This window comes from Echinops telfairi, unplaced genomic scaffold, assembly GCF_000313985.2.
Source record: "Echinops telfairi isolate 266 unplaced genomic scaffold, ASM31398v2 ScPeMD7_19;HRSCAF=73, whole genome shotgun sequence".
Lineage (NCBI taxonomy): Eukaryota > Metazoa > Chordata > Mammalia > Afrosoricida > Tenrecidae > Echinops > Echinops telfairi.
Genome location: NW_022103916.1, coordinates 3,691,476 through 3,704,279, shown reverse-complemented (window position 1 = coordinate 3,704,279; position 12,804 = coordinate 3,691,476). Strand labels below are relative to the sequence as shown.

Sequence of the window (12,804 nt, the reverse complement as noted above, 5' to 3'; positions counted from 1 at the left end):
CTCATGAGCCCTTGATAATTTATAAATTGTTATTTTGTCATATCTTGCCCTGTCCGACGTCTCCCTTCACCCACTTTCCTGTTGTTCGTCCCCCAGGGAGGAGGTCACATATAGTTCCTTGTAATCGGTTCCCTCTTTCCTGGTTCCTGTTTTAAAATCTGAATTAATATGATCCTTTGTTTGGGAAGATGGACTATTATCATATTAAGCAAGAAATAAAACACTAACTCCCACCCTCCCCAATTTTTAATGTATATGTGAAACTCCCCTAATTTGTTTTTCTTCCTCCAAGTTTTATTTACCCTTTTAAAATTTGTTTAGTTATTTTGTTCTAAGGGCTTTAGGCAGGAACATAACTTTTTGTTTTTCTTTTGTACTGATACTGATTTTAAGAGCTATACATTCTATAAATACTGCCTTGACAATCTCACCATAAGTGTTACTCCTATAAAATGATTAATAATTTTCCATTTTTCTTTAATGTTGAGCATGGCACTGTTACTAATCCTTTATACTAAACTCTTTGGTATATTTTCATCATAGATTATTTGAATTAATTTTGATTTTTTTTAATCCTATGTTTAATTTTTATCATTTTCACAGAATGTTTTGGGCATCTGCTTAAATTTTGTGCTCAAGGCAAGCAGGTCTCTCTCCTCCCTCCCTCCTCCCTAGTTTGGACTTTGCAATAAACTCCCAGACAAGTTCTATGCACAGCTTCCTTTGGAAATGGAGACCTGCTGTTCAGAGACTAACACTGTCAGTGATAGCCAGCCAATTGCACCTCCTGGCAGGAGGTGATCATGTTTCTCTTCTGGTTCTCTTCCTGTCACTCCTAACTACATGGCTGGGGTCTCCTTTTAGCACAAGCCTTTGTCCATTCCTAGCTAATGGCATTGGAGCATAGCCACATCAGTATTTGGATGCTTGGGATAGCTTCTCCATTTAGAGAGGTGAAAGGCCAGGTCTCAGCCTCTAGAAATAAACCGCAACAGCTATTGAACTTCTCCAGACCCCTGCCATATCCCCTTGTGGCCCCAAACATTCCTTTCTCTGCTGCAGCCTGTCAGCTCTGACAAAATGAAGTTAACTCAGCCGAAACTTACCTCATCCACATAACTGAAAGGCCCTTAGAGACCATTTTATCACAACTTTCCTCATTTTGCAGAACTTATAAACTTCCTTTGCTCTATTTCCATATTCCAAAGAGTCCCCAAGGTTGTCTCATAATAAAAATCAAGAACAAAGCAAGAGCAAAGTTAATCCAGGAAGTAAACTACCATGGGGGTTCAGCTTGGCTGGTGGAGGTCTGAGTCATCAGAAATGCAACCCTGGTCTCCAGATTTTATAGGGATGTTCTTCAAGGATAGAGAGAAAGACCTGTGGTGAGTTAGCTCAAAAGCTTTTTATGGGGTGGGAATGCAACTGGAAAAGGATTGACCAGTTTTTCTCTGAGCTGGGCCTGTTTTGGATAGGTCTGCTTTCATTTCTCTGTATCTTACTAGTTCAGGCATTGTTGCTTACAAGATTTTTCCTTCTATTCTGAAAAGAGCATATGCAGCTGTGTTAGGTGGGCTTTGAAAGGTCCAGATTCCTTCACATACCTACATGTATAACAAGAGTCATTCACCTTCTAACACCTTCTAATAAACACACTCAAAGGAGACATTGGGACTTCACCATCCTGTAGCTTTATGTTGTCAGAAAAAAATGTGGAAGGAAATCTTATCAGTTTAAGGAAATGACTTATAAAGAAGCTTTGTTCACACATATGAAAAGGTCAGAACCCATCGTAACTCTGGATAATATTTAGTCAGGTATATTGAACCCATGGATCTGTGTGGGTGGAGTCACTATTTGGGGGTAACATGTTTTCTTCAATTCAGTTTTTCTCCAAGCTAGGACATCGGAATTTTCTTAACAAAGATTATACAATTGAATCATTAGGGTTAGAAAGGGCATTATCAAGTTAGGTAATTTGGGGAGAACCAGGGAAGTCACAGGGACAGAAGGTTAAATGGTCTGTGAATTGAGATCATTTTAACAAATTAGATTATTTAAGAATTTGGATTCAGGTTACACCCATGTGTCTTAGGTGCTCAGAAAATAACTCAGGAAGAGATCAGCACATAAATCCAACACTGTGTATCACTTGTCTTGGAAATTTAACTATTCCTCTCTTTCCTTAGATAAGTCTGATCAAGAAGACAATCACTTTTTTTTAAACTTTTTTAATTCATGCTCTTGCTTAGCTTTTCAAACACATGGTCATTTTTGTACAGTGCAGCCACTCAGATGCATTTGGATATACAATCCTGTAGCCTGCAATTCATTGACCTGATGGTGGGGTGCTCTAACTAGGAGGAACTACTACTTGTGGGGAGGATGATGGTGAGGGGTTGAAGGAGTTGCTAGCTCACAGATTAGTGAGAAGCCAGTCTAGCAGTTGTTTTCTAGCTATGTTTCCCACGGCTTCGTCAAGTTGTCGTTCCTTGGCAAACTTCATGACCTCTTGAAGAAGATCTCCTACGCTGTATCCCTTCTCTGCTGCCTTAGCAGAGACCTCAGGAAGCTGTGGGAGAGACGAGAGATCATTTGAGCCACCTGGCGGTTTTGGAGGAAGGACCCATCTGTACAAATCAAATTGTCCCCAGTGCTGTTGACTCTACAATTAGAGTCTAGAGTGCCACAGACCCAGGTCATCCTTTTTATTCTACTATCCTCAATGAACAATTCTGAAATCAATTGCGTTCACTAAGTATGTCTCACCAGGAACTTCCGTTTGTCTATGATAGGTAAGCCAAGGTTTGGAGCTGCCATTCCGCCACTTTCTTAAAGTATCAATATTTTATTTCTTTGGAACCCATCTAATGAAGCAACCATAGCTGTGGGATGTGTGTGTGTGTGTGTGTGTAAGAGAAATAAAGAATGTACATGTCTTTTGTGTGTATGAATGCTGACTCCCTATGGGGTATGGAAAAGAGGACCAGAACTAGGGTGAGGCAAATGAGGCATAAAATTTAAGAAGGCACTTACTCTAATGAGTATTTATTGTGCGCTCAAGTGTCTCACTTGCCCACCCTAGTGTCCCTGGCCTGCTGAGGAGACTGTGCTGTCTCTAAGAATAATAAATAGAAGTTCTATAGAGACAACCAGAGCAATGGGTACTGAGGTTCCAAGTTAGGGTACTTTGAGAGCTTTGATCTACACACCAGAAAGTAAAAGAGGGAGGGGGGGGAGGAAGAAGAAATATCAAAATGGAGAAGATTAAGACAACTTTTAAGGTCCAGTCAACTTTTAAGGTCCTGTGCATGGCTTCTCATTTGAAAATCTCTTCCCTACTGGAAAACTCAAAATAGAAAGGGAGCAACAATTGTCTTTTTCTAGTTGTGACATTACTTTCTTTGTGCTTACTGTGAATTTGGGGGAGTAACATAGGGAAAATAATAAGAGACATATTTTTTAATGGTTTCTGAGAGACAAGAAAAATGGGTCCATTGGGGGCCTTAAAAGTCAAAGCCAAAACTTAGAAATTAGTCCCCAGTAGTTTACTGAATAGTGTTTTGAAAATGTCACTCATAAAATGAGTCAATTTCAGTGCATAGTGGAGACCCAAAACCCATCTGTAGGCAACTGGACATCCCCTTACAGAAGAGTCGCAGGGAGGAGACGAACCTGTCAGGGTGCAGTGTAGCACTGATGAAACATACAACTTTCCTCTAGTTCTTTAATGCTTTCCCCCCCTCCCCACTATCATGACCCCAATTCTACCTTAAAAATCTGGCTAGGCCAGAGCATGTACATGGGTACAGATAAGAGGTGGAAACACAGGGAATCCAGGAGAGATAAACCCCTCAGGACCAATAATGAGAGTAGTGATACCAGGAGGGTAAGGGTAAGGTGAGGGGAGAAAGGGGGAATCGATCACAATGATCTACCTATAACCCCCTCCCGGAGGGATGGATAACAGAAAAGTGGGTGAAGGGAGACATTGGTTATTGTAAGACATGAAAAAATAATAATTTATAAATTATCAAGGGCTCATGAGGGAAGGTAGGTGGGGGAAGGAGGGGAAAATGAGGAGCTGATACCAAGGGCTCAGGTAGAAAGAAAATGTTTTGAGAATGATGAGGGCAACAAATGTACAAATGTGCTTGACACAGCGGATGGTTGGATGGATTGCAATAAGAGTTGTATGAGCCCGCAATAAAATGAGTTTTTAAAAAATGAGTCAATTTCACTTTCCTCTGCATAGACACAAGGTGTACTGTGCAGAGCCTCACATATCCTGTGATTCACAGATTGTGTCTCTTTATGATGTCAAAGTAATTAGTGTGTCACATAGTAAAAAGCAAACTTGAATTTTAAAATTGGACAAATACACACACAATGGAATATTATGCATCTCTAAAAACAATGATGAAACTGTCAAAGACTTCATGACAGGGACAAATTTAGAAGACATGCTAGTCAAGCTCATAAGACAAATACTAGATGACATCACTATAAAGAAAAAAAAGAAAATTGATTTTTACATAAAAAGAAGCAGACTTTGGAGGGTGTAGGGATCGACAGAGTGGAGAGAAGGGCAGGTACATATATTGTAACTTTATCATAATTTAAAAAAGAAATACACTAGATTAATTTTTTTCTGAGAAAGATGACATTAAGTTTATGAGTCATCTTCTAGTTCCCAATGTCTTTGCATCAATGAATATGGTCCAATTGGGAAAAAAAACACCTAGTTATTTCCTAAAGTGGGGGCCAAGTTCGTGCTGTAAGGACAAGTCTATGTACCCCATACCCTCCTTCGGCCACGCCAACCTTCTGTGTGTGTCTTGTTGCATTGCTTACCTTCTCCAGTTGTCCCTCATCATCGCCCATGAAGTAGAGCATTGGAACATTAAACTGAGAGGCTGCAATCCACTGAAGGACAGCTTGGAGTTGCTTTTGCAAGCTACTTGTAGAACACTGGTTATTGACAATGACTTCAGGCCCGGGGATGTCTTGATGGTTCTGCGACATCATATGATCATGACCACATCTGGAGCTACTGGCTTGATAATTGGGGTTATTTGCCAAAGCTGCTTGTTCTTCCAATTCAGCAAGGGCTGCCCCATTGCTGCTATATTTAGCCATGATAAGGCACAACTTCATCACAGATTCTACAAGTTGATCTATAAATTGGCGGTTCACTTGCTTCATCCCACTGATGAAGTCAAATTCCTGGTTTTCCTGGCATAGTTCTTCCACTCTGTCAGGCTTCTTGGATATGGAAGCTGACTTACTTGTCCTTGACTCAGAACTCTTGTTCTCACCTTCAGATATATCCTCACAGTTGAAAGGGCTTTCACTCAGTAGCTTCTGAATCAGTGTTAACACAATGTTTGACATATCCTGTTTCTGAGAGTCCTGCTGTTGATTCTCCTTTAGCGAAGTAGATGGCCCAGGAGATCCTCGAGATTCTAGATGCTTCATTGAAAGTGATTTGCCACTTTGACCACTTCCACACTTCTCATACTGGGTACTTTGAGCCATATAGCCCATGGTAGAACCAGGACCTTCATCTTCGAACAAGTCTTTGCCCTTGGCCTGCTGGGTCAGATGGTACTGGATTAGCATAAGAGCAGAGACAATCAAGTCCTTTGCCAGTGAATCTGTGGAAGGGCTGATTTTTTCTCTTTTCTCCTCTTTATTGGGACTTATTTTGCTAGGCACCTTGCCTTGGTTTCCTTGCTTTTGGTTCCACATGGTCAGGCTCTCCTTGAGGATATGTTCACTGACTTTCTCAGCACTCGTCAGTGACTTGCATTGCTCCGGTTTCATTTTGCCTTTGTCTTTTCCTTTCATTTCAGCTTTCATGCTGGAGAATTCAAGACTCTGATTTTTACATTTGGAATCATGGGACCCAGCTTTCAAAGATGCATATGAAAGACACTGAGATTTCGCCTCTTTCTTCTCACCAAGAAGGGCGCTGACGAGACGCTTCAGCATGGCCTCCATGATGTCTGCTGCATTTTGTTTCCCATGGTTGAACAGATTTCTCTTAACAGCTGAGACAAAATCTGAGTCAGTCATCAGAACCCCAGTAATATTATGCAGATTCTTCATGCAGGAATCAATCAAATCAGACACAATATCTTTGGTGTGCTTCAACAATACTCTCTTCAGGACCACACATGCTGGAATTGGCTTCCCAGAGCTGTGTACTTTCAAGGTCTTCATAACGGAAACCATCATGTCAGAGGCCACTTGATTTGCATAAACCATGAGTCCTTTGCTGATAGAATCTGCAAATTCTTTGCTATCTCTCTGGCACATCTGCTTGTCTGCACTCTTGTTCTTGTTGGACAATTCACTATACAGAAAGGCTTTCCGGCCACCTTCCCGGCCCTCTTCCCCAGTGCCCTGCATTTCTGCAGAGGTTACTTCTACAGCATCATGAGCCATTTCAGAAGCAATCTTGCTCACAGCACTGCGGGGGCTGGTCTTCCCTTTATCACTATTTTGGGGATACATTGAATGATGAAGACATTTGCTGCCACCTTCCAGCTTCTCCTTGATTTCCTTACGGGCCATTTGGATTACTAGGGAAGACAGTCGGTTGACATAGAAGGAAAGGTCATCCATAGAACATTCTCCATCAGGGGAGATAACTGCCCTCTGAGTGCTGGGAGATTTGGCTGGCGGAGTTGAAGGACTCTGGTTATTGTTTGTGTTTTTGGCTGCTGTCATTTCTAGATGTAGGCTATGAGGTCGCTGGCCCATGTAATCCATGTTTAGTTCGTCAGCGTAGACACTGTAGCAGTTCCCAGAGGATAATTTGTGATATTCACCATCTCTATCTCCTACTTTATGTTTACAACTAGAAGCCGAGGGGCTCAGTGCATGTTGGAAGCCCAAGGCATACTTCTGGAGATCATTGAGAAGCCAGTTAAGGACACTTATGGCATCAGAGGGAGCTTGTTTGAAAAGACACACGGATCCCTCCGTCTAAAAAGAAAGAGAGAAGAAAAAGAAGAACACCTAGCCATATTTCCTTTATTTTATTTAGAAACTAAATCTTCTAAAATGCACCGATTAGTGATTTGTCTCTTCAGAACTTGTATGGGATTATAGCATTCATACAATTATATTCATTAATGCACATTCAAGCAGAATTGGTAGCAACACAAGCTGTCATTCTGAAAGTAAGTATATTTGTGAATTTGATTAAAAATGCCATGTTTGTAAATTCATATGAGAATGTATTCACATCTTAATATATGTCAAAATCTGTGAAAATGTGTTTGCTGCATGTATGTCAGTGTAGGAGTACTTATATGCGATGTATGTATGTGTGCATAAATGTATGTCTTGTCATTGATGTGAATTGATGAGTCACACTGTGAATAATGATTATGTATGTCAATATATCAGTGTATGTGGGAGAATGTACCCATCTATAGTTAGTGTGTGTGAAAATGTGCCAATGTGTATGTATGCTTATGCATATGCCAATGCACATGTATTATGATGAAGAAGCATGTTTAATAATGGGTTGATATGGATATACACTGTATATGTCTACTGTATAGAACTATATGTGTATTCTGTGTGCATATTTGTACACATATGTAAATGTCACAATATGGATATGTCATAATATGTATGTCTCTTTTTATGTGAATGAGCATGTACATTTGAGTGCCCAAAAAACTATAACCAAACCCACTGCCATCACGTTGATCCTGATTCATAGTGACCCTATAAGGCAAAATTGAACAGCCCCATAGGATTTTTGAGATTATAAATTTTCATAGGAACAAGTAGCCTCATTTTTCATGCATGGAATGGTTCATGGGTCAGGAGCTTAATGCCTGACCCACAGCACCATTAGGGCTCCTATCTATCTATCTATCTATCTATCTATCTATCTATCTATCTATCTATCTATCTACCTATCAATCCATTAGCATGTATCATGTAACTATAAATGCATTAATATATGTTAAAGCATACATACACATGTTAACACATATTAATTACCATATCAATGAATATGTGTGTTAAACATGAATGTGTGCACACACAGCTGATTATGTAATGACTGTGTATACCAATAAATTAGGTACCAGTTTATATTATGCTATGCCAGCCAAGACTTGAGAATGTGTGCCAGTATTAAACATATCTGGCATTTGTGTCGATGTGTGTATATTAGCAAGTGTATTAACAAATGTCTTACTTTTGATTCAGAACTGACTATCAATTGATTTCATTTTATTTTTTCTTTGCATAAATTTGTATGTGTGTATGTCACATTACCAAGTATGGCCATGTCTATGAATATTCATGCATATTATGTATAAGTGTGTATTAAAATACCTGAGTATGTATGCAAGCATGGCAAGATTTTGTTTGGAATAAGTACCTGGATATCGAGAGGGTATTCTGAGATTCTGTGATCAATCCTATTATTAAACATCTGGGCACTGAATTTATTGTTGCCTTAAATTCAGACTTATGTTCTCTAGAATGTTATAGTATTCATATTCGAGGGCATGTTTGACAATAATCCTCTTACCATTTCTGAATCAGAGTCATCAAATTTAACATTGGCCTTTGGGAATTTGAAAAAGTGGAATCTCAGAAGCCAAGTATACCTTAGACTGGTCTTGCTTCTCAGTGTCTTTGATGACAATGATTTCTTTTTCTTCCAGATTCTCCAGGTTTAAGTCGCCTTCAGAACAGGAATCAGTGCCGTCCTATGGGATGAAGGGGCAAGAATCGGATGGATCGTTGCTATTTCTCGAAGTCACTGCTCCCTTGGCCCAGGCTACCATGCCTGAGCATGACTTTGTTGTCTTCTGAAGGCTTTCACAAGAGTCATCATTCTCAAGAACACAGTTCAAATGGTTAGAAAAGAATGCAGGATGGAAACAGACAACACACAGAGAAAGCAGAATAAATGATGGTATGTTGAAGGGATTGCAATGGATGAGGTCAAACAAAACATAAATGGATTGTTGAACGTAAGATTGATGATGATATCCTCTGTAAAACTTCACCCAATTCATTAAAAAAGTTTTACAAACGTGTAAAGGACAATATTACATTAATAATCAACCTTTGTGAGTATTTTTCCTTCTCTTTTCTGACATGCTTAGCTATTGCAACCTTATCTGCAGCTAGAGTGAAGTAAGACTTGATATCAAGAGTGACAGCAAAATTTGAACCAGGAATCCTGGGTTTATGAGAATAACAGTTTTCCCACTAATTCCCCTCCTTCCCATCCTTTGCCATGATCTTTCTCTTTCTGCATGCTGTTTGTGAAAACTCTTTTAGCACTCTCCCCGCCAAATCCAATTGTAAGAGGAGCAAAGAATTCTCACCTTGGCATCTTTATCTTCCACATTCAAGGTGGACACATCGACAAAGCATATCTACAATAAATTAGGAGGAGGACATATTTAGGAAAACTGTAGCAAAAAGGCCATAATTTTTCTTTCAGAAGGATGATAATAGCCCCTACCTCACAGTATTCATATGAGGATTGACTGAGACAGTGCATGTAAAAAATATTAAGAGTTCCTGACACATAGTAAACACTCAATAATCACTATTATTATTGCTATTAGGCAGATAGATTATTAGCATTATTATAGTTCCTAAATGAGGATACCAACCTGCCATAGAGAGAGACCAAAAGTGCAACACTCCTATTTTATAGCAGGGAGATGGAGAAGTGAAGTCAAAGGTGAATCTTAGATTATAACTCATGTTCCCTGGCTCCCAGTTTAGGGTACTTTTTATTATACAAGTAGTAAACTGTGGTATTTTTACTAATTTTGATATAGAAAATTGTAGGTGGTACATAATTAAACATTTCTGTGTTTAATAGGTGCATTTTTATTGTGCCTAAAGTAAAGTATATACTAGAATATAGAATTTGTAGTATCAATAATAGTGCTTAGGGTGATGATAATTTTAAAAATTTAAGACATATTAAATACATATTAAGTAAATATTATGGGCGATGCTTTAACATTATAAAAATGTAAAGTATTATGCAACTATGAAATTTGGGAAAGCATGAAGTACTATGCCCTATTGAGGGAGTCCTCTTTAATGAAATATATTGGTAGCTAGGTGACATTATGATGTTTTAAAATGTATTAAGTAATAGGTAACTAGGCAACTACCACTCCTACCACTCCTCTTGCTCTCTTCTACCAACCCTGCCCATTTCTACTACATCACTCCCATACTTTTTATCTCCTATGCGATGTATAAGCACATTGGCCCTGGAGACCTTATTGAACTCAGCTGTTTGAAGAAATCACCATGTCCTCTCTCTTAGTCTATCCTATTCCCCTAGATGTCCCTGGAGATCCCTACACCAATCCGTTCCATTTCTTGGTAAAACTAGTTTTTTAATATTACCACTTTTCGGTCCTGATCTTGTTGTCCAGCTGGGCTGTAGAGATCGACCTTGCACACACCCCTGCGGCTATGTAACCAGTCAATATTATCAGACATCTGGAAAAAGAAAAGAGATCTGAAAAGCTTATTTATGGTGTTTAGTGACTGTGTCAGTTTGAATAGTCTCTAGAGGACTTCTTGGAACCCATATACATTTAGGATAGACACTGATGGAGTGAGCAGTGTGGGAAGGTTACTCTGGAGTGTTGGAGTGATACTCAGGATCATTGGTGTTAGTATCAAGTTTTGAAGCAGTTAGCGGGATTATTATCTTTTAGTAAAATCCATAGTTTAATTTAAACCCATACACTCAAACTTTGGATCCATGGAATTTTTTTTTCAGAAAAATGGTCACCTAGGAATTAAATAATTTTTGATATCAGAAGTCTATGTCTCAATCAGCTAATGAGTGTTTATGATAAAAATAGATCAAAGGGCAGTAGCTTGCCTTTTTTCAGTCAGTCCTCAGCCTACTCAACCATCCTCCCCCTGCCCAAATTCTCTATCAGGTCTAGAGATTGTGGGAGATTAAATGCATTCATTTACTTCTACCCATCCCTATTAAATCTTACCTGTCTTAATTTTTCTCTACTCACTTCTGGATACATTTAAAAAAAAAACCTGATTCAATTTTAACTAATTCAGTTCATCCAACCTTTCTCATGACAAGAAAAAAAGTGAAATTAGGTAATTATCACTCAGGACCCTTGGACAAGTCTAAGGTCAATGTCAGTAAAGTAAATCTTTATTATTTTTTAAATGTAAGATTCCAACATCACCAAGTCTAATAGCCACAAATAACCAAGAGACAAATATCCAAGGAAATATCAGAGTGTGATCCATAAGATTAAGCTTGTTTTTATTTTAGAAAGAAAAAGTACTCTTTTTCACTCTCAATTCAATCTTTCTGCCATATCCTACGTGACCAGTACAGCTGAACTCTCCCCCCAAAAAACATCATGTGTGCACGCGTGCGCATGCGTGCACACACACGCACACATGTGGGCTTGCTGTGTGTGCCTTGCTATTGAGTCAATGACCACTCAAAATGATTCTCTGTGGGTTTTCTAGACTGTAAATGTTTTCAGGAATAGAAAACCCAGTATTTCTTCCTCAGAGCTACTGGTGGTTTTGAACTGCCAACCATAAAAGCTCAGTAAAGTTGTTTCGGTATTTTTTATTTTGTCTGTTGCACTTTGATTTTTTAAAAATAAACAAGAAAAACCTCTTTGCCAAGTATTAGGGACTGTCAAAATCCTCTTTATATGTATCCTTTCCCTTGACCTCGTTTAAAATTTAAACAGTTTTCCTCTAACTCTCCCAAATGATCTCTCTCATCTTCTTCCATTTGTTTCCCCCTCCCTTCTCACACTCCTTTCCTCCCTCCTTCCTCCTCTCATTCCCCTCTTCTCTCATTCTCTTTCTTCCCTCCTTCTGTGCCTCCTTCCCTTCCCTTCTCATTCTCCATTCTCTCATTTCCCCTCTGCCTTCCCTTTCTGCTTTCTCTCTTCTTCCCTGCTTCTACTCCTCCCCTCTCCCTCTTTTCCTTTCCTTCCTCCTCTCGTCTCCCTCCTTTTCACCTCTTCTTCTTCTCTCTCTAAACTCCCACAATTTATCGTCTCTGCCACACCCTCCAGACCTTTATTTTGAAAAGATCTAGTTTTAAAAATATCTCGGAATTCTGGAAAAAGGTTTCCTACACCCTCAGAAGAAAGTGTTTTCTTTCTTTCTTTTCTTTTCTCTCTTTCTTAACAGCTAAAGAACATTAGCCCAGAGAAAAAGGAGAACATAGACATCCCTCGTGTGCTTTGTATATAGCCTCAAGTTAAGTCCTAAAGAGTTATAAAAATAAAACATTTGAACTTATTACCTTGAGAATGAAGTTCTCTCAAATTTGGATGAAAAAACGCCACCCAGAAAAGAGATGTGCCCCTTTAGATGGAACAGGGCCGTGCCAAGTTCTTGGGCACCTGCAGCTGGCTGCTACCCCTCTCAGCTGTTGGACCTGACTGGTGGGCCAGGCTTTGCCTGCTGTTATCTGACCCTGAACTATGACAGCACAGGCTGTTGTGTCATAATGCCAGCCTAGCGACATTGGCTAGGGTGTGGCAGGTTGACAAGCTCGGTAGCGTTTTCAAATCAACACTCTCTCAGACTGCTGAAGAAGAAACTTGAATGTCAATCCTGGGAGGTTACAAATATTTCTTTCATATTTTCCCAAGTTCTTAGTCCCTGGAGCTCTCCTTTCCTTTCTTCTCCCTGATAGGCCTCAAAAGTAACCCCGTTGTATTAGAATGCACAATACTGTTTCGCGAAGCTTCCCTTAACCAGACTAAAATG

At 39.4% G+C, this 12,804-nt stretch overlaps 1 protein-coding gene across 1 annotated transcript; it reads right to left on the bottom strand.

The window, feature by feature from the left end:
• Window positions 1-2,242: 2,242 nt before the first annotated feature.
• AKAP4 (A-kinase anchoring protein 4) lies at window positions 2,243-12,419 on the bottom strand. Its single transcript, XM_004713138.2, has 6 exons — window positions 12,335-12,419; window positions 10,426-10,521; window positions 9,375-9,425; window positions 8,646-8,747; window positions 4,855-6,993; window positions 2,243-2,572 (listed from the first exon to the last, which is right to left on the bottom strand). The coding sequence occupies exons 2-6, from the start codon at window positions 10,519-10,521 to the stop codon at window positions 2,417-2,419; spliced, it is 2,544 nt and encodes an 847-aa protein (XP_004713195.1). The 5' UTR covers window positions 12,335-12,419; the 3' UTR covers window positions 2,243-2,416.
• Window positions 12,420-12,804: the final 385 nt, after the last annotated feature.

Excerpts from the sequence above, each read along its gene's own strand:
- AKAP4 (XM_004713138.2), bottom strand. The coding sequence starts at position 10,521 with ATGTCTGATAATATTGACTGGTTACATAGCCGCAGGGGTGTGTGCAAG. Across the intron at positions 6,994-8,645 it reads AGAAGCAAGACCAGTCTAAG|ACGGAGGGATCCGTGTGTCT; the intron begins GTATACTTGGCT and ends CTTTCTTTTTAG. Across the intron at positions 2,573-4,854 it reads ATGAGGGACAACTGGAGAAG|CTTCCTGAGGTCTCTGCTAA; the intron begins GTAAGCAATGCA and ends TCTCTCCCACAG.